The sequence below is a fragment of the Chiloscyllium plagiosum genome, chromosome 26 (assembly GCF_004010195.1).
Source record: "Chiloscyllium plagiosum isolate BGI_BamShark_2017 chromosome 26, ASM401019v2, whole genome shotgun sequence".
Lineage (NCBI taxonomy): Eukaryota > Metazoa > Chordata > Chondrichthyes > Orectolobiformes > Hemiscylliidae > Chiloscyllium > Chiloscyllium plagiosum.
The window spans coordinates 6,765,711-6,788,216 of record NC_057735.1 but is presented as its reverse complement, the minus strand read 5'-3'; the positions used below and the strand labels follow the sequence as shown (position 1 = coordinate 6,788,216).

The 22,506-nt window shown below is 39.3% G+C and overlaps 2 protein-coding genes across 6 annotated transcripts in view; both read right to left on the bottom strand.

The window, feature by feature from the left end:
* klhdc8a (kelch domain containing 8A) overlaps positions 1-500 on the bottom strand; it is a 41,072-nt gene extending 40,572 nt beyond the window's left edge. For both annotated transcript variants that reach the window (XM_043716386.1, XM_043716387.1), the window contains exon 1: positions 422-500. The gene's annotated coding sequence lies outside the window, so the exon portion shown is untranslated. The remainder of the gene's footprint in view (positions 1-421) is intronic.
* A 16,223-nt stretch (positions 501-16,723) lies between these two features.
* LOC122563051 (lamina-associated polypeptide 2, isoforms beta/gamma-like) overlaps positions 16,724-22,506 on the bottom strand; it is a 79,903-nt gene continuing 74,120 nt past the window's right edge. For all 4 annotated transcript variants that reach the window (XM_043716390.1, XM_043716391.1, XM_043716389.1 and 1 more), the window contains exons 6-7: positions 22,141-22,208; positions 16,724-22,020 (exon numbers count right to left, since the gene is read on the bottom strand). In XM_043716390.1, the coding sequence (XP_043572325.1) occupies positions 21,687-22,020; positions 22,141-22,208 (402 nt within the window). In that variant the 3' untranslated portion in view covers positions 16,724-21,686. The remainder of the gene's footprint in view (positions 22,021-22,140; positions 22,209-22,506) is intronic.

The following is a 22,506-nucleotide window of genomic DNA, read 5'->3' as shown; positions in this document are numbered from 1 at the left end:
GCAGAAGAGGGAATGGGTAGAGTGGGGGATAGAAAGGAGGGTGGGGTTGACAGAGGGAGAATGGGGGAGGGGGTGGGGATAGAGGGGGGTGAGATGGCAAAATGGGGGAACGGGGTTGTGGGGGAGAGAGGATTTTGAAGGAGAGAGAGGTGTGTGGGAGAGAAGGGGGAATGAGAGATAGAGAGGTGGGGGTGTGGGGGATAGAGACTGGGCTGGTGGGGAAACACAGCCGCCCCCTCCTCCAAATATTTCCACCCTCCAACAAGAGACCTCTCGCAGTCTTAATCAAAAACTTCCCCATCCCAGAGACAATAACCCCGTAAATACATTCTCCATTCCTTTCAGTCAGGGATTAATGCCCGTTTCATGAAACGAATGTTATCTCTGTAACCGGGAGAAATCTGTTTAAATAGCTCCGTACCTGAAAGTTCTGCAGCTTCAGACTGAGGACAGACTGCCCTGGTCTTAGACACACACACACTCTCTCTCTCTCTCTCTCTGGTCCACACAGTGTGAGGCTGCTTCCTCACGGCTGACGCTACCCTATCAGGCACAAGCTGTGAAATCTCACAGAATCCCTGCCCAGGGGCTGGGGGGGACGGTCCAACTCCTGCCCATCATTCCGAACCAACCCTCCTCCCACTATTGGGCACGGGCTGTGGGCTCAGAGGTTGTGCATCCCTGAACTGAAAGATTAGGAAAATCGGGAGGATCCCAGAGAGGGAGAAATTTAAGGAAGCGTTGACAGAAAATCGCTGGAGAAACTCAGCGGAGACAAAGGCAGAGTGAGAATCATATTCTGATCGCTTAATCTGCACTATCAGCAGTCTTTCTCCCCCCCAGCACTCCAGCGTTCCCCCGCCATTGCATATATGGTATCCCTTCCACATCACCTCAACTCTGATGAAGGGTCATCTAGCCCCGAAACGTTAGCTTTCTCTCTCTCCATGGATGCTGCCTGACAAGGCTGGGTACTCCAACATTTGTTGTTCTCAGTATGAGTTCCAGCATCTGCAGTCATTTGCTCCACCTGACATTTCTAGAATCCTACAGTGCAGAAGGAGGCTATTCGACCCATCATGTCTCAGGATAAGGGGGAACAAATTTAAAACAGAGTTGAGGAGAAACTATTTCTCCCAAAGGATTGTAAATCTGTGGAATTCACTACCCCACTAGCCCCGAAACGTTAGCTTTCTCTCTCTCCATGGATGCTGCCTGACAAGGCTGGGTACTCCAACATTTGTTGTTCTCAGTATGAGTTCCAGCATCTGCAGTCATTTGCTCCACCTGACATTTCTAGAATCCTACAGTGCAGAAGGAGGCTATTCGACCCATCATGTCTCAGGATAAGGGGGAACAAATTTAAAACAGAGTTGAGGAGAAACTATTTCTCCCAAAGGATTGTGAATCTGTGGAATTCACTCCCCCAAAGTGCAGTGGATGCTGGGACTGGTGAGTAAATTTAAGGAGGGGTTAGAGAGATTCTTTATTGGTAATGGGTTGCAGGGTTATGGGGAGAAGGCAGGAAAACAGGGGTAGGAGCATATCAACCGTGACTGAATGGCAGAGCAGACTTAATGAGCCAAATGGCCTAATTCTGCTCCTATATATCTTATGAACTTATGTACCAGCTCCCGAAAGAACTAACCGACTAATCCCAATCTCTTGCCCTACATCCTCAGACTTCTAATTTCATCCCTTTCAAATATATATCCAGCTCTCTTTTGAAATCTCCTCTGGAATGGGAGTGTCAGAGGTTCTAGGCAAAAGTAAGGACTGCAGATGCTGGAAATCAGAGTCTAGATTAAAGTGGTGCTGGAAAAGCACAGCCAGTCAGGCAGCATCCGAGGAACAGGAAAATCTTCTCTTCACTCTGATAGCTGGTCTGAATTAGTTGAACCAGTGTCAAGTACAATGAATTTGTAAATAAGTGGTGAGTTGATGACCAGCCTCTGTGGAGGTCTTTTACATGACAGTTGGTGGAATTTAAATTCAATAAATATATCTGCAGTATAAAGCTAGCGACAGTGATGGTGCCATGAAGTTATCTTGTGGTAAAAACCCATTGAATTCAATAAGGCTCCTTAGGGAAGGGAAATCTGCCATCCTTATCTGGTCTGGCTTACATGTCACTCCGGACCCACAGCAGTGTGGTTGACTGTTCATTGCCCTCTGAAATAACTCCACAAACCATTCAATTCCGGGCAATTAGAATGAGCAACCAATACTGGTCTTGCCAATGACACTCACATCCCATGAAAGAACCATGAGGTTAATGATTTTGGTTATCACGAGACAGTGAAAGCTGGTGTTGAAACATACATTCCTCCGCTAATTTCACTTTCCCCTGCAAAGGAGTTTTGATCATGTAAAAGTGGGTTATACAAGAGGAAGATAAAGTACCTGCCTCTCGGAGGCAGAAGATTTAAAAGTCAGAAATATGAACCAGCCTTTATTAAAATCTTTCCACTGGGGACCAATGGATAGCCTACAGCAAGGCTGAAAGGAAAGGAACATTAAACACAAATTAGAGAAAATAAATCATTTGTTTTTGCAAGAAAATTGTTCCAACATGTCCAAACAAGGCAAGAAAATACTGACATAAACACTTGCTAAAATATTTATTAAGGCAATAACAGATATTACACGTTAAGCTCCAACTTAATTTTGCATCGGTCTCTGCATTTTCTCTTCTTAAAAACTGAACAAGTTTTGGAGAATGTTGAAAGATAAATATAAAATCAGCTTGGATATTTTTGTCTCTATTTGACCCCATGTGCTGTATTTATTTTCAAGCCGGCTGTTTTGAATTCACAGGATGGTTTCCATTTCACTGAATTTCCATTGCTGAGGTGTGATTTTTTCAATGTTATATTTTTCCTATTAGGATGGATGTTGGTTATGGATCTGCACTCACATCTCTCACAATGATACATTTGCTGTCAAATAAATCCTGGAGGTTGTCCATTTTTATCTTCCTGTTTAAAATCTTCAATATGAAATCAAAGTTTGCAAAAATTGTGACACAGGGACAATTTACTGAAATGTGGTAAGATGGGCTGTCTTGTGGGTCTGGGGATAGGGAGTTGGATTATCATCCCATTACACCATAAAACACAGGAGCAGAAATTAGGCCATTCAGCCCATCAGGTCTGCTCTGCCATTCAATCATGGCTGAATAGTTTCTCAACTCCATTCTCCCACGTTCTCCCTGTCACTCTTGATCCCCTATATACTCAAGAGCATGTCTATCTCAGTCTTAAACAAACTCAATGACTGGGTCTCCACAGCCTTCTGAGGCAATGAATTCCACAGATTCAACACTGTCTGGCTAAAGAAGTTTCTCCTTACCTCCATTCTAAAGGGTCTTTACTGTAAGGCTGTGCCCTTGGGTCCTCATCTCTCCTACCAATGGAAACATCTTCCCAACATCTACTCTGTCTAGGCCATTCAATATTCTGTATGTTTCAATTAAATCCCCCCTCATCCTTCTAAACTTCCATCGAATATAAACCTAGAGTCCTCAAACATTCCTCATATGTTAAGCTTTTCATTCCTGGGATCATTCTTGTGAACCTCCTCTGAACATGCCTGGAACAGTACATCCTTTCTGGGATATGTGCACAATACTCCAAATGTGGCCTGACCAGAGCCTTATAGAGCCTCAGAAGTACATTAGCCCTTCATCAGGGTCAAGAGTGTAGGATCCTGATGAAGGGCTTATGCCTGAAATGTTGATTCACCTGCTCCTCGGATGTTGCCTGACCTGCTGTGCTTTTCCAGCACCACACTCCTGACTCTGATCTCCAGCATCTGCAGTGCTCACTTTCTCCTTCCTGAGGCTCTGGTCTATTCCTGATGAAGGGTCTATGCCCAAAATGTCGATCCTCCTGCTCCTTGGATACTGCCTGACCTGCTGTGCTTTTCCAGCACCACACTCTCGATTCTGATCTTCAGCATCTGCAGTCCTCACTTTCTCCTCAGAAGTACATACCTGCTTTTGTATCAAGTCCTCTCAAAATAAATGCCATAGTTGCATCTGCCTTCCTAACTACTGAGTCAATCTGCAAGTTGACCTTGAGAGAATCCTGGACTAGAACTCCCAAATCTCTCTGCACTTCAGACATCTGAATTATCTCCTCATTTAGAAAATAGTCTATGCCTCTATTCTTCCTGCCAAATTATGGATTATAGAAACTACATTGATGGTGAATTCCTAGTATAAACTGAACGATTTAGAAGTAGAGAAGCCTTCAACCTTTTCCCCTGGATTGACACAATGCCGAAACCAGAAATAAAGTTTTGTGTTCATCCAATGGGTACTGGTTATAAATCATTTTCAAATCCTTTCCATTATGTCACTTCCTGGGTGCTCCTGCTTAAATTCTATGAAGTTGGAAGCTTTGAAAGGGCTGTCTTTTGTACTGTGGCCTTAATGTTAGTTAAACCAAAACATCCAGTTGGGCTAGCATGAGGAGCTGAAAGATGAAAGAACTGCAGATGCTGGAAATCAGAAACAAAAACAGAAGTTGCTGAAAAACATCTATGAAGAGAAAGCAGAGTTAATATTTTGAGTCCGGTGACCTTTCTTCAGAACTGATGGTAGCTAGGAAAAAGCTGGTATATATACAGTAGATGAGCTGGGGGGAGGAGGAAACAATAATTGGGGATGGAGCCCAAAGAGAGAGAAACACAGTGGGACAGGCAAAGGACTGAGTAAAGGTCAGTGCAGGAGAATGAATAGCTGCCAATAGTAGTTGACAATAGGTTCTGTGCAGTAGCAGCCCCTTTGATGACAAGACCTAGAGCTGAGAGACAAGCTGATTTGACTCAATATTCTGCAGTGCACCTCCAAGAAGCCCAGACAACAGTCCTGAATATCCTATTACCAATAACGCTGAGCTGCCAATCCTGCCCATTTTTCAGAAAACACCCAGTTATAATATTGCACCCCACAAATCTATCAGTGCCCTCAGATAATCTCTCTTATTTCTCGAGCTCCTTGCATAGAGTCATAGTCATAGAGATGTACAGCATGGAAACAGACCAACTCGTCCATGCCGACCAGATATCCCAACCCAATCTAGTCCCACCTGCCAGCACCTAACCCACATCCCTCTAAACCCTTCCTAGTCATATATCCATCCAAATGCTTCTTAAATGCTGTAATTGTACTCGCCTCCACCACTTCCTCTGGCTGCTCATTCCATACACGTACCACTCTGTGTGTGAAAAAGTTTTATATCTTTCCCCTCTCACCCTAAACCTATGCCCTCTAGTTCTGGACTCCCTGACCCCAGGGAAAAGACTTTGCCTACTTACCTCCTCATCATTTTGTAAACCTCCATTAGGTCACCCCTCAGCCTCCGACGCTCCAGGGAAAACTGCCCCAGCCTGTTCAGCCTCACACAATATTCCAACATTGGCCTAACCAATATCCTGTACAGCCACAACATGACTCCCAACTCCTGTACTCAGTACTCTGACCAATAAAGCAAAGCATACCAAACACCTTCTTCACTATCCTATCTACCTGCGACTCCACTTTCAAGGAGCTATGAACCTGCACTCCAAGGTCTCTTTGTTCAGCAACACTCCCTAGGACCTTACCATTAAGTGCATAAGTCCTGCTAAGATTTGCTTTCCCAAAATGCAATACCTCGCATTTAACTGAATTAAACTCCATCTGCCACTTCTCAGTCCATTGGCCCATCTGGTTAAGATCCTGTTGTAATCTGAGGTAACCCTCTTTGCTGTCCACTACACCTCCAATTTTGGTGTCATCTGCAAACTTACTAACTGTACCTCTTATGCTCGCATCCAAATCATTTATGTAAATGACAAAAAGTAGAGGACCCAGCACCGATCCTTGTGGCACTCCACTGGTCACAGGCCTCCAGTCTGAAAAACAACCCTCCACCACCACCCTCTGTCTTCCACCTTTGAGCCAGTTCTGTATCCAAATGGCTAGTTCTCCCTGTATTCCATGAGACCTAACCTTGCTAATCAATCTCCCATGGGTAACCTTGTTGAACGTCTTACTGAAGTCCATATAGATAACATCTACCACTCTGCCCTGATCAATCCTCTTTGTTACTTCCTCAAAAAACTCAATCAAGTTTGTGAGACATGATTTTCCACACACAAAGCAATGTTGACTAACCCTATCAGTCCTTGCCTTTCGAAATACATGTACATCCTGTCCCTCAGGATTCCCTCCAACAACTTGCCCAGCTCAATTCTTTCTTGTCTAGCCTATGCTTCCTTTGCCTTCCAGTGCCACATACTCATGTTTTAACTTCTCAGTCTATCTCAGCATCTCTCGTCTCTGAACCATTTGTCAGGAGCCCATCCCATTTTCCCTCTCTTTATTTCTTTTTCTGTACGCATTTGACTCTATTCACTGAAACTTTCTTCCCCATTATATTTCTGCTTCTTAAACTACCTTTAAATGTCACTATTAGGTCCATCAAAATCCTCAATGCGCTGTTCCTCTCACTGCTCTGTTAGCATCTCAGACTTGCTGCAATCTCCATGTAATATTCTGTTGAGCTGTAGAGGTGGGGGAAAACGATCTAATGAATGGAATATGTGGCAAATTGTGAGCAAGCTACTTTCACAATTAAGACAATGTCCAGTCTCCTTTCTGCTTTTGCCTATTCGAAACAAAAATCAGATGAAGTTAAAATAACAGTCCAAATCATATAACGCACAGAAACAAAAACAGAAATTATTAGAGAAGCTCAGCAGGTCTTGCAGCATCTGTGGAGAGAAATCAGAGTTAACGTTTTGAGTCAGTGTGGATTCTTCTGAACACATACACAATGCCACAAACCACAAACAAAGGGTGCTCAGCTACACAGGAGCTCATTTTGTTTAAACAATGAAAGCAAAATAATGAATAAGTGTATAAATAATCTTTGACTGGGGATAGGAAAGGAAAGCTAGACACTATATAATTAAGATCTGTCTGCCTTAAGGCACAGTAGGATTCAAAAGAATGTCTAGCATAACAAATCAGTGCCCTTGAACTAGATCCCAGGAGACATATATTGCCAAGAATCAGAGTCACTTATATCCTCAGCCCATTAGTAGCTCAGTCAGTGCTATTCTGAGAGAGTGGGTGGAAGTTCATTAACATTTCTCATGGAAAACGTGAAATAATATTGTATGAATATGATAATATACTTAAGTTTGGAGCTATGTTTAAATGCATTCCAAACAGGCAGACTTTGCACTATTTCATACATTTACACAAGCTCAAAAATGATGAAAAGCATTATTCCTGTACAAACACTTAATACTTTGCAGCAAGTTGCTTTGCCATCTATTTTAACAGACATTAACTAATTTACTTTAAATAAGTCCATGCTGCTACTTAAATAATGGATAAATTAAATTCATAGTTCAGTCTTTGTAAGTAAAAATACACACTATTTGTGCTAAGCATTATGAGGAAATCAAAAGTAAACATACATAGTAGTTTCTAAACTAAATACACATGAAGGAGGCCATTCTACCCATCTTATCTTATAAATTTAGAGTGACTCTTAAACACATCTCTCTTCCCCCCCTCATTGTGACATTCAGCTATTGGGGGAGATCAGTTTCCCCACTCTGAAGGCCATTAGTGAAGCAGTTGCAATCTTAACAGTACTTTGATGTCAGCCCACGAATTTCCAATATTACAAATTGAATCTAGACAACTTGTTTCAGTGGGCTCTAATTTTGGAACCTTAGGCTGACAATCCAGTCCAGTCCAGTCCCAGGGCCAAAGCTATTACATTAGTTCCTTCTCTCACCATGCCACATAACATCAGCCTTGATGATGCCATACCTTGTCTTACAGGATCCTCTCATTGTGGAGCCATCATTGATCAATTCAAATTCCAAACAGCTTCTGATCCGCATAGCACAAAGCAAAATGATAAAAATGTAATTGATAGATACTCACCTCCCAGCCTATCACCACCCGTGCCTCCTCTGAATTTTCCCTATTATGTGCACCAGTCTGGCATAAACCTGGTCCCACCTTAGGTACAAATTTCTTTAAAAGTTCTTAAAATGACCATACCCTTATATGACGAGCAGAGCCATCATCAGTCTGTGACTAATGCATGATTCCTCAATCAGCTTGCTGAACTACAGAGATAGAAATTTTTTTGCAAAAATTTACTTAAGGGTGGCACGGTGGCACAGTGGTTAGCACTTCTGCCTCACAGCGCCAGAGACCCGGGTTCAATTCCCGCCTCAGGCAACTGACTGTGTGGAGTTTGCACATTCTCCCTGTGTCTGCGTGGGTTTTCTCCGGGTGCTCTGGTTTCCTCCCACAGTCACAAAGATGTGCAGGTTAGGTGAATTGGCTATGCTAAATTGCCCATAGTGTTAGGTGAAGGGATAAATGAGGGGAATGGGTCGGTGTGGACTTGTTGGGCCGAAGGGCCTGTTTCCACACTGTAAATAATCTAATCTAAAGATGCTTCATGTCTTGGAACCCAGAGTGAGAAAGCCCTGTACACCTTATCCATCATCAACTACATTACATACACATTAAATAACAGATCATGGGTTGTTCTGGCTGTCTGGATAACCAGATCAGCTGCATTTTCTTCTCCTGCTTGACATTCATTACCACATTGCAGTGCTCACAGTACCGTACATCATAGAGGACATCCTTTCTGCAGTCCACGTACAAATCTTCAGAATGCTTCTGAATTGCCACATGCCACCACCCCCCATGACATCACCCCACCCAAAGAACTGATATAAATAGGAAAAAAGGTGTTGGAAATCATCAGAATTTCTAGAAAATTGGAAGACTGACAGAAATTGTGAAATGGTTTGAATACAGACAGCTGATGTTACTGCTTCTGTCTGCTCTCTCATTGACATTCCCGCAAACTACCCTCTCAAAGGCATAAAATGATATTAGCATCACAGCAATACTGGACTGACCGACATGCAGGTAGATTCCCCTCTCCCCCAGTAATGCAGTTGACACCTTTCAGAAAGCACAGGTGAAATCTTACATGGGCCTGAATGAAATGGGTTACGTCGAGAATTTGGGAGAATTGGGTGAGAAGTTGGGTGAGGCCTTTCAACATCAAGAACAACTCGTGTTTTCTAGATGTCAAATGAGATTTTCACTAGGGAACAGAGAGAGAAATACCTATCAACAGAGATTGTTGGCCTCAGTAACTGCAAATCTCACTTCATTAATATGCAGCTTCCGCTCTGACCACTTCCCTCCCCTGACCTGCAACTTCTGCAAGGAAACTAGATGTTGTCAATTTCTGACATACGAGTCAAAATGGCTACCTGCAATTCCAGCTCACCTTGTTCCTCAACATCATTGTCTTGGTCAACCGGCAACAATGTCTCAGGTCACCCGCTGCGTTGAACCTTCATTCACGGATACAAGCATCCAGTTCTGCCAGCCTCCCTACGACCCTCAGGGCACCTTTCTGATCTATTAACAGGACACACTTTGGGGCACACCAGCAACTAGCACTGATATGTTGCTATAGGGACACATTGTGTGAAGGAACAGGCACCAAGTTTATAAAGCAGGCTGCATCTCAGGGTTGTCTGCTTGCTTTCATAGTGCTCATTCTTATTGAGCCTATCTGCATATTCACAGCATTCCTGCTCTGCCTTGCCTTACCTTGCCTTTTGGCACCATGTCACCCCTCCCCTTCAGAGCTAGCAGACTCACAGTGCTTCTGTCTTGCCTTGCACAGACACAAAGCCAGGGTGCTTGTTATGATTGACAGCAGTCAAGTCAAGTGAGACAGCCTTCAGTCAAGCAACCTGGTACATTGGCCTCCAATATCCATCCAGAGGCTTGGGCATTGTCAATCAGCCATTTAGGGTGAACAAGTTCAGGATGTTCTTCTTGTAAGGAGTGAGGAGTCAAAAGTTGGGCAGTCCATCACCCACTTTGTCTCTTTCTGCCGTAATGTGGCCTGCTTTCTCCAGCTGGGACCATGTGAGATGAAAGTGGGTGCCTGTTACTCTGGTGCTGTTGTGGTGAAAAGATGGGTGAGGTGGCCCGGGTGTGAGCGCAGGTAGCACAGAGGTCATGCAGGATTAGGAGAGAGGGGCTGTTGGGATGGCTGAGAGAAAGTGTGGGCAATTGTTGCTTGAAACAATGATGGGGGAAGGACAGGAACCTTAGATGGAGGTGGTGTAGTAGCAGAGATGGAGTGAATACAAGGACCAAAGAGAAGTTAGTATTTACCCTGGTAGAGCAAAGAAGGTCCTTCCCTCTTTTTTTGCTGGGCATTCCTCCAGAAGCTTAAATGATTCAGGTGGCAATTTCAGACAAGACTGGCAGGGTCTGATACTGTGGCATCCTCTGCCAATTCTGGAGGAGGACGATCCTCCTCTGCACCACCTTATCCGTCAGGACCTTCAGGCAGCAATCCAGAGCACCAGTTTCCCCATGTTTGCCGCATCTAGGGCAATGCTCATGTCTGGGTGCACGATGGTCTTTTAAAGGTGGAGAGTTTGGGATAAAGCAGGAAACCTCGCTAGGCTTCATGGAGAGAAATCCTCCATTCAACTCCACAAAACTGACACCTCACCAAAATATCATAAGATTCAGTACCTCATTTTCTCTGCCCCTTTGTAGGGAAATCAAACTGCCATCACTAAAGTTTCCCTGTCCTTATTGTGCCTTAATACTCACAACTCTCCTGTCCTCTTGTCCTATTTAGTGCACACCATTTAATCCAAGTTCTTAGTTATTTACATTTAATAGTCTCCCATTTCAGTCATTTCCCCATAAAGCATCTCACTACCTCTTAGTATGTAGGTATGTTTTAAATCTCGTGATAATACCTCCTCCCTTTGACTTGTCTTTGCCAATGTGCACAGAATGACTCACATTCGTTTAGCCCCTTTATATAAAGGTAATGCACAAAGGTAATTCACAAAGGTGTTAGAAACAAGGGTTCAAGGGCTGTTGTAAAGGAGGAAGGAAGGGTAGAGAGTTTCAGAAATGGGATTCCAGTCATTGGGACCCAGGCAGCTGAAGTTACATCTATCGTAATGGAGAAATTAAACCAGAATTATGCAATAAATCAGAATAAGAGGACTTGTAGAATTGAAGAAGGTTGCCGAGATCGAAGTAGTGAGGCTATGTAGAGGTTTGAAAGAAAATAATTGAGATATTGTCAGAATACAAGTCAATTAATATAGGTTGTCAAATGCAGGGATGATGAATGAATGGGATTTATGCAAGTTACAATATAGGCAGGTTTCAGATGAGATCAAATTTACGAAGGATAGGTGCTGTAAGCCTGGTCGGGAGTGCATTGCATGAGTGGAGAGAGAATCTAGGCATTGATGAGTTTCATTAGCAGGCAAGTTAAAGTCAGGTGGTATTGGTAATATTATGGAAGTGGAATTGGGGGGTTGATGATGGAGCACATGTGGTTGGAAACTCATGTTGAAGTGAAATTACCAAGGTTGTGCATGGTTTGTTTCTGCCTTGGGCAGCTGCCAGGGAAGGGGATAGAGTTGGTAGCAAGTGTGCTGACATTATGACAGGGACAGATTATAATTCGGCTTTCCAATATTTAGTTGAGCAAAATTTCTGCTCATTCCAGTACCGGATGTGGAACCAACAGTCTGAAGGACTAGCCAAAATGCAGATGCCAAAACAGTGAGGTGAATCAAAATTGTCATAATCACATATGGTATGTAATTATCAAAGGACAACATGTAGATGAGAAGTAAAAGGGACAGATAGATCCTTATGGGGGAGATCCACCATAGGTCTACTATAAGGGAACAAGAAGATATCTGATGATGACTGGATAGATAAGAACAGAGTGAATATATGAATATATTGCCTCACAGTCTAGCATCTGACATCATCACATGGTTTAGTAAATAATGTCTTGGACTCACTGGGTACACTGACATTAAACCCCACTCTCTCAGAGATGCTACATGGTCCACTTTCTCTATAACATTTCTCTCTTCAATCTTTTGCCAAAGAACAGGAAAATTACATTCAGAGACATTGAAAGAAATAATTCTAAAATCCAAAGGAAAAGACCCCAGGTCTAACCAACCAACCAGTGAATTAAAGACTGACCATTTATGTGCGACTTATGTATTATCAAAAACTCGAAAGGACTGTGAAAATAACCCTTGCAGTTTTGTTAATTGGCCTGTGATAACAAAACTGTTTTTTCCACCCATAATACTTACGCCAAGTCTATTTCTCTTTGTTTGTCTGTTTACATGCGTTCTAAAATAGCAATTCACTTTTCTGATTAAGATGATCAGTTTAATTAAAAAAAAACTATTTACTGAAACCATTGACAACATAACTGGTATTTATTTTAAAATTAGTCACTAAGGTAAGTTAGGTATTTTGGTAATTTACATTTTCACATTTGTGACAACTTCATGAATAATTGAGCTCAATATCTGTGCACTCTCCCAAGGGTGTTGTGCCAAAATTCAACAAGTCACATTCCAATTGTACTTTTGTTAGAATTTGTTTTATTATGATCTCAAGGGAGATTTAAAAAAAAAATTCTAAATCCCTGGTTAAGGATAAGAAATGCTTGAGAAACTCAGTATCTAGGAATTTGCACTTTGCTACTGAGATCCAATGGAGAGATGTACAGGACAGCATTTGTGACCAGAGTTGATCTGTTGTTAACATTCACTGCTTCAGAAATCCAGGTAAAATATAAGCTTAAAATACTTACAAACTGAACACCAATTCAATGCAAATATCCTGTGCATCCATTTTGGATACTTTATTTCTTCATTTTTTGGCCTTTATATTCTATTATATGTTATTCTATGTTTTGGCTTATTTTTCTGTGCTTTAAGATGGCACCGGAGAGGGTTGACACTATACAACACTTTTCACTGTATTTTGTAACTATATGTGACAATAAATAAATAAAATCTTATTAGTTAATGTCATGATGGAATGCATATATTATAGATGAACAACCTAGACTCAGGCAAATGTTCCAGAGTATCAGTTAAATTTCCACTATGGTGGTTTGAGAATTTAAATTCAGTTTTAAAAGTATGAAAATAAAAAGGCTGTTGTCTGTAAAACCATAATGTACAGGAAATTGCCAAATTGCAAATGTTTAAGATCCAATATCTTGTGACGCCTACACGCTAAGAAAATCTCTCTTTAAATCTTTCCATTGCTTTGTGGCTTCTCCATTGTTTAAATTGTAACATTGAGAGATAGAATAAAATAAAAATTGATAAATACTATGCAGTGTTATCTCTCACTTTAAAGATCAACCAGTTACACAGCAGGGACTCTGACTTATTACAAAAACAGTGCTTCATACTACCAGAGTCCCCATAACTTTACTGGACTCTGTTAGACTTAGCACCTGCAACAACTGTAAATGAGGAAATACAATTACCCTGGAGACACAGCAAGTGCAATACAATCTTTTTATATCACAAAACCATAAATGCAAGCCCTGATCTTCTATTTTAACTGCATTAAAAAGTAGGTAGAGACTCTTCCACTGCCAAGACAAAAATATTTGATGTCCTGATTAAACAGTTTTAATTCAAACAAGTTACGCCATTAGGTACACCCCACTAAAGGGAGCCTATAGAGACTTTAGTATGGCGATGTCAGTAGATACGTATTTGAAATATTGTAGATTATTATGGTAACATTGATCAATTCAGAGTAATTTTGTAAAAACTGTTTCATCAGTGTGGTGTTCTCCAATTACAGATGATAGGAGGCTAACTCACCTGACCGCCTCCTGATCAAGCATTCAGTTTCCATTTAGCAGCTACTTTAGAAGGCCAAAACCTTTGTTAAAAATGCTGGAGGTTGAGAGTTATGTTTTGAAATACTACTTTTAACTTATTCCAGAAAGTGGTATAAAGTCATACATCCACCTCCGTTCTGAAAGGTTAATGTGATCTGATGGCCAGGGGAAACTCAACTAGAAACCTACTGAAATTACAGTTTCCACGTCTTTCCAATGACTCAGCTTTTTTGTTTGAACAAAAGCAATGACTGCAGTGGAGATGATGAGGAGGTACCAGTGTTGGACTGGCTGGACAAAGTTAAAAATCACAACACTAGGTTATAGTCCAACAAGTTTATTCAGAAATAATAGCTTTCTGAGCACTGCTTCTTTGTCAGGTAGCTAGTGGAGCTGGATCATAAGACACAGAATTTACAGTACAAGATCATCGTGTCATGCAACTGATATGATATATTGAACAAACCTAGATTACTGTTTAGTGGAGAAGCATGTTAGAAATAATCTTCTGTTTGAAATAAAAGAAACAGATCAGAAGACATCTTAAGAAAATTAAAAAACACAGAGTCACCGGTTGGGGGGGGGGGGGGGGAGAAAGAGTTGATGGTGAAAGTTGGATCTTGAATACTCAGGCCAAGTAGAACATCTTTTGAAAGACACAGGAAGTTGCAACCTGGTACAATAGGGAAAAGTAATCCCTCAAAGAATATTGAACTTGTTCTTGAAATGCTACTCATTTGCCAGAAACATGGAGTGTAGAGAAATGAGTAAGATGACATAAGTTTTATATTAGTAAATTAATGCTTGAGCCATTAATATATCGATCCTAGCCCTAGCTGAAACTGCACGGAGGGTAGAATTATGAAAAAAAACCCAGGCAAATGTCAGTTTTAAAATAACATGAATAAAGAAAATTTAGAATGAAGTGATCATTGAAGTTATAATTACAATAAAGTTCTCATCTTTATAAGCTCTACTAATTATAGTTTCACTGTAATTATTTTTCCATTCCCAGATATACCCTCATTACTGCTATTACTAGATTAAATTCACATTCCTTCAAGTTGGCTAAAAAGTCCCAAACCATTAACTGGTTTGATTAATCTAGATTAGTTATAGCCCATAAAATTAGTTTCACTTTTGCAAAGGGCAACATCTTTGTAATGCAATTAGTTTGTACAATCATATTAGCCTTAAAGTATTAAGTTATACACACAATTTGTTCCTTTTAATCAACTTGAATTGTAAAAATACCCATCTCTTGGTTTGTTCACAAAATCTCAGCACTAAATTATGTAAATTCTTATTATTTTGAGTTTATAAATTGTTTCTCTTCTAACTTCTGAAACCAATCTTTATGGTCCATTTTTTCACTGTGCATATTTGTGCCAATTCAAATTTACAATCTTCACTGCAGTGTGTAACTATTGAAAAGGTAAAGTGAAGCTATGAACCCTGATTGTCAGACGAACGATAGATATGTAATGCATTGAATAGTATTGAGATTGGTCATGTATTTGGTAGAGTTGGTCATTTTAAGGTACATGCACTTGCCCTGACCTCAGGTGAAGTCATTGAGCCATTGGAAAATTGCATTTATATGCTTGGGTCTTAAATCTTGATATCAACAACTACAATTATCTGGTCCCGTTGCTTGAGACATCTGCCTTGGAATTCTGCTGTGGATAGATAATATTTCCTACCCTTTCTTGAAGGCCCCCATTGCATTCTCTCATGTTATACATTACACATCGCTCAGGTTAGAATCATTTATAAAGGCACAGCCAAAGTGCAACCCCTCTTTAATAGGCTTTACACAGTACCAGCTGGCTTGAACTTGTGCTAAAATGACATGATTTTAGGACCCCCAACTGAGAAATGTAACAACCCAACAGCTTGATTAATGTCGGTTGCAAACGTATCAACTTGCAGGCAGCACAAGGGTGACATCCTCCCTGCAACCAGAAGCATGGAGGTTAAGTCTGCATTGAGATTTTCATGTACGTGGTCAGGGTACATAGAACTTAAACTTCTCACTTGTCCTAAAGATGCTGACCCTTTATCGGGTTGCAGCTCCAGAGATACTAATTATCCTCCACCATACCTGAATGGCTCCAATCACATCTAACCCTCAATGAGTTGTTACGCCATACAACAATTGAGGTGAATCAAATTTGATTCTGCCCTAACCCAATAATATTAAGATACCTACTATACTTTCACAATAGATTTCTGAATAGCAATTAGACCAAGAAATGCTAGCTTATCATACTTCTTTAAAAACACGGTTGTGCTGAGGCCACCTAGACACCCATTTTTAAGAAAATATGAAATGTTTGTATGCCAAAAGACAGGCCAGTAATTCTTTATAAAAAGCTATTAATCCTGACTTTAATATTAGCTTCAACTGTAGCACATATCAATTTTTACTTCTTTCCCTTCTTTGGTCCTATATCATTCCCTGGCTCAGTGTGATATTCAGAATGCTAGGCATTTGAATGATTCAGGACTAAACAACTTCAGTTTCCGTCTTATTCAGTACATCTAAAGAGTTTGGATCATGGCAAGTTCAAATGTAGAACATTCTTTCAACACATTGTATGATTGGAAGCTTGCCAATTTTGTGTTTTCAGTTTTCTACTGTTGAACTAAAAGACTGTGCCTTACATATAAACCCATTACACAGATTTAATTTTAAAGCAAGATTGCATTATCATAAAATTCAGCAATATTGTTAGCTACATAGGCATTTTATCTTACTTATTAGACAGCAAGACCTGTAGCTCATGTGAAGCAGAAAGGTCCTGATTTTAATTTTATGCATATGCAAAGTTAGCTAATTTTGGACTGTTAGGAGTTTGAGCACAACTGTCAAATCTCCAGCAACTGTGAAGGGCAAAGATTGCAAAAGAAAACGCAAAAGGGAGGAGGGGAAATATCATTTGAATCCCCAATTTTATTCAAAATTACATGTTCATATCAATTTTATTGTGCTATTTAAAAAGCAAATACATAAAGCACAGTACAGGACAGGCAAGTAGAAGTGAGCTTTCCTGCAGTCAAGCTTTAAGTAAACAAACATGATGCAAAATAAAGGCTACTTCAAAAGCATTTTAAAAGAACATGACAGCTTAAATCAGTCTTCCAAGCAGGAGGTAGGGGGTGGGAGTCAGAAGCACAGACCATGTTTTGACAAATGCTTAATATAGGAAAATTATTAAAATATGACAACATGAAAAATTTCCACTTGTCTAAGTTTGTCCACATCGACACTACAGCAGAGAGAGAGCACACCAATGCCTTTACTTGCTCAGCAGGCTAAGTTCAGCATGTCCACATGACTGTTACCAGTTTTACAGATGCACATAAAAAGCATCCTATGCATCACACCTTGGTATGGCAAATATCCACCCAAGACCATAAGAAATTAAGAGTTGTGATGCAGCCCAGTCCATCCTGCAAACCAACTTTCCTTCCACACTTCCCACTGTCTTGGGACAACAGCCAGCATAACCAAAGCCCGATTAAATTCTCTCCCAACTGTTTCCATTGGTCAGAAGATACAAAAGTTTGAAAACCTGTACAAATAGATTTTAGAAAAAGCTTCTTCCCTGCTATCAGACTTATGAACAGATCTCTCACGTATTAGAGTTGCTCTTTGTCTGCACCTTTTCTATAGATGTAATACTATATTCTGCATTCTGCTCTATTACATTGATGTACTTCTGTAACATATGATTTATCTGGTTAGCAAGCAAAGCAATACCTTCCACTGTGTTTTGGTACATGTGACAATAATAATCAAATCAAATACATACACACAAAATGAAGGTACACCTTAAACATACAAAACTTTATTTAACTTTGGATAAAGAATTTTAATAAATAAGGCACATTTAAGACAAGATCTAGTATTTAAAGAGTTTCAAAACTGAGCACTCGAGACAGAAACATCACCAAATGAGAAAAACAGATGAGAACTTTGAGCCGATTGGACACCATTTATGGATATAGTTGGTATTTCACAGATCCTGACTGTGGGCTTTGAGGTTACCAAACTTCCACAGCAGGAGAAAACATAGCCACAGAGTTGCCTAAAAAAAGAGCTCCTTTAGTTCAGGTTATGAACATATACATTAAATGTCTGCAAAGATATATCTTTCCAATTATCCACTGGAGCTAAAAGTAGGCATCTTTCAGCTGCTCAAAATAGTTTTGAAACCAGGAACAACTGCAGAAAGCTTACAATATGGAAGCAGTGTATTTGGAAACAGTTGTCCATTTCAGGTGTCGACCAACATCCAGAGTTGAAGTGTCCAAAAGTCACATTTTAAGAAGCACAGATTAATCATGGCAATTTTTTCTCCATTTCTAGAATGCAAATTTGTATCCTAAGAACCCCCAGAGTTAAATACCAGATTCCTATTGGCGTTGTCTTGAAATCTCTAACTTGGAGAGAAAACTTAATTCTCATCTCGTTTCCAAATAAAACATGGTTCTATCTTTCAAAAGGTATAAACGTGGATAGCAAAAATAAAAATAAAATAGAAATTGTGATGTTACAAACGTTTGGAGATTTTTCAGTTCTGTAGTGCCAGATTATTGCAGGTATGTGTAACCAGTTTGTACTTAAGATTTGAAAACTATCTGCTCGACAAGCTGTGCAGCAAAGATCATATTGACTTCATGCTACTTGGTGGAATAAAGCTTTATATGCCATTATTTTAAACAGCTAATTATACTAACTATTGAATTGTTATGATTTAACTGAAAAAAACCCAATGTATACCAAGAACTATTTTTCACCACACAAGGATGGAATTCAGGATTACCCAAATTCTTACTGAAATTTAACATCTTTGGGATTCCTCTTTTCCTTCCATCCTATTGTCCCACAATAAAAAAACACAAATTTCTATACAAAATAAAAAATTAATGAACTGGATAGTTAAGAAAGAAATTTCTGCAGCAATGAACCATGGTTGCAGGAGTCAAACAGCATTTTTCCTTCCTTACATTAACTGAAACTTATCTTAACATACAAAAAGATAAGTTTTTAACATGAGAAATTGAACAGGGTTAATTACAGAAAAAAAAATTCAAAAATACAAACACTGAATCACTAAAAAAAGTGTATTTACAAAATAGCTTTCACACTTTCTGAACTAATATCCAGGAAACGAAGTTGCCTAATCCTTTAGATATAAAGCATAGTGTATCTAAAGTTGACTGTGTATCAGTAGGTGCAGTCTCCCAAAAGCATCAATACTAGTGACTTGGGGTACAGGTTTAATTTCATGGTCATACTTACAAGCTGACTTGCTGGGAAATTGCCTTTGGAAGCAAACCCAGAATATTGCTGTCCTTGAAGATTCCCACAAGCAAAAATGTATTGAGTTAACTTTGAATTATTTATTTTTATATGGAACTTCCCAACTAAATGGGAAACAAAACTGTTCCACTGTGAGCTTTATAGCCTTGCCAAAGTAGTAGATACAGCACTTTAAAGAATATTTTAGGCTATTTTGGAGTAACAAAATCATTATAGCTGGTTAAGCTCTCATTAAATGTTTGTTACAGTAAACCCACCATCCCTAAAAAAATTAGCTGAAATGCCAACGTCTGAGAAATAGAAAGCTAAAAAATGAAAAATACACAACAGAAATTCCATGGGCTTTAAAGTTCTAAAGTACCAAAACAACCTATATAAACACTTAATTCAAAAATGCCCTTTTCATTCTTCTTGAATTTCTACTTTTAACTTTTTAAGATAGTCAAAGGAAAGTCAGCATATTATATTTGCAAGATCATCACATCTGGAATATTCATATAAATGTATGAAAGAAAGGCCAGTTTTTGTAGACCATACAACCTCACATGCAATTCAAGAAAAGCACCACAATTAAAATACAAAATCTACACAAAGTGTTCTCAACATTCAGGATACTCACAATATGTAACATTTTTGGGGGAAAAATACAAAACATCAGGTTTGTTGACTTTAAACTTCTTCCTCTGTATTTTGCACTGCAACTTTTAGGAATAAATATTCTAGACACTTAGCTTATGCTATGAAGTGACATATTTCACAGAAAATTCATTGGGAAATTAGGGGGAACAAACTTAGCCTATTAACTTCTGTATAAGATTGTCCAAATTTTTGCTCTCATTGATCTCGGCTTCATATTGAAAGTTGCTGAAAATGTATGCCCGGGTCTCTTGATGATATCTGCAATTTGAACTTTAAACAGAAACATACAAAATAAGCTTTTTGTAAGGGATACAATTTAGCATTATGGGAATGACATCAATTCTCTCTTCTAAATAAAAACAAAATTTTCTAATATTTACAAAACTATTGGAGGCTGTACAGTTCTCACTCTTGCAAATATCCAACAGCCACAACTTAACTTGAACAGTTTGATAGACGGTTTTTGTTAGCTTTTTCCTATGTACACCTCACTGGGCAGGATTGTTGCCTCAAAGCATCTATTATATGTAACCTGCTGTTACCAGGGACATGAAGACAGCCTGGATAATTTGACAAGTTTGTTCCCCCTATCAAAGGCAATGAAGATCACAAATTCATTTCTCTTTGCTCTTCAGCACATCAATTAATGGTGAATTACTGCCCTCTCCTCTCATTTCTCATTTTTACTCACAGATCTCAACAATGATCTTTCCCAAGATTACAGATTTTCATGCAATCATGTTAACACAATTACCTCAACAAGGGATCTGACCACTGCCTGAACATGTACATCTAAATAAAATGAAATGGAACAATGGAAATAAAGACAGCAATTTACAACCTAAGAAGTGGAAATACAATTTTTTCCATTTTCCCATTACTTGATGACAATAGGCATTAAGCATCATGTTGAAAATTAAAATCAGAGACTGAACTGGGATTGTGCTACTCTTAAAAAAGTGCAGCAAATGGATGGACAGCACTATGTGCACAAGTTATAACGGTCAATAATAGATAAGTGAAGGGCTTTTACATTTCAGAATGCAAAGCCTTATGAATTAAACCATACAATAAATGTAACAAATTGGTATACAAATAAGTACAAAACAACATAAGAAAATTGTATCATTCAATAGTTTAGCTGTTTATTTAATTGGGAGAACTGACTTCCAAGACATTTGAAATAAACCCAGTTAAGAGAATTCTAGCAATAGATTTGACAAACTGAAACAATTTGCTGGTTTTAAAAAAACAAAAACACTTCTGAAATATTAAAGTTTCAATTATAATTTAACCCAGAACACTAAAAGAAATCAATACACATTTAAGAGTACATAATAAGCCAGTATTAAGAGTCAGTTATATATAATCTTATTGTCCCTAAATACGCCAGTACCAAAAAGCTCAACACTTTCAAAATTCAAAGATTTTTTAAATTTAAAATTCTACATTAGCCTAAGGTTTTCCCTCTAGCCAAAATTAAATGACAAAGACACCATGTTCGAAACTTGCAGTAACGTCTGCATATTAAATTGTATAATGTAAATTTGATTTGTTGTGGTGTGATTGGGACTGATAAAACAGCGAAATTGCAAAGTAATCAAATTAGAAAATCTGTGGTTGTGGAGAACTAAGGGGAAATTTTCTTGTTTCTTTTTCTAATTCAGTTTGAATAAACTGGACAACTTTTCTTGCATTATAAACCTAACAGTGTTTTCGTGGGTTAAATTTGTTTGAGCACATGAAGGGGAGAGGGCAGGCAAGACATGTTAATGAGTTTTTCCTTCACAATACAACTGGCATATCTGGATATTATGACCTAAATCTCATTTTGATTAAATCAGTAAAGTTCAACAATGCTTAACTACTTTATAAGCACTCAATTCTGACAATTTCAGTTTTGGCAGGTGCACCTACTCTGGAGCCATTTATGAATCAACATTTGGTGTGGCTTGAGTATCCAGCTGTTCTGGAGGAGATGCTGCTTCGTTGCCTGTATTTGCCAGGAAGTATGCAAAAGGATTTTCTTGATTGCTTTCCATTGCTTGATAGACCAGGAAGAGGATAAACAACACAATGATGAACAGCAGGATTTGAAGCCACACAGGTATGAGACGTTTTACTGGCTTGTTCTCTTTTGTAACCAAGTAGCCGCTTCTCTCTTTATAGTGGTGTCTCTCTGTAGCTCGTGTCAGGAGATCATCAAATTTGTATTGAATTGGTCGGCCAGCTGCTCCTTTGATTGGTCGACGTCGTGTTGCACTGTATACAGAAATAAAAATTTAAAGGTGAATTTGTCAGTGAAGGAGTTCCTCACCTCCCCTTAACTTCCAAACTGGTTGCATTTGAGGTCTTAATATAAAACTAATATATGTATCTTACTTGATTCCTGAAGGAGAATTCATTTCATCTGGAAAGATCTGAGGCAACACATCCCCCATATCCTTTGGCTGCAATTAAAGAATAGACCAGTTTTAAATACTGCTTGAATAATTATTTTGCATCAGCTGCACATAACAAGCTGAATATCAACCACAAAAATGCATTCAGTTTTATATTTCCAGTTGTATTCAGATGTCTGCAAAAATAAATAGTTGTCATTTTATAGGAGAAAGTGAGGACTGCAGATGCTGGAAATCAGAGTTGAGTGTGGGGTGATGGAAAAGCACAGCAGGTCAGGCAGCGTCTGAGGAGTAGGAGAATTGACATTTTGGGCAAAAGGTGAAGGGCTTATCTCCGAAACGCCGA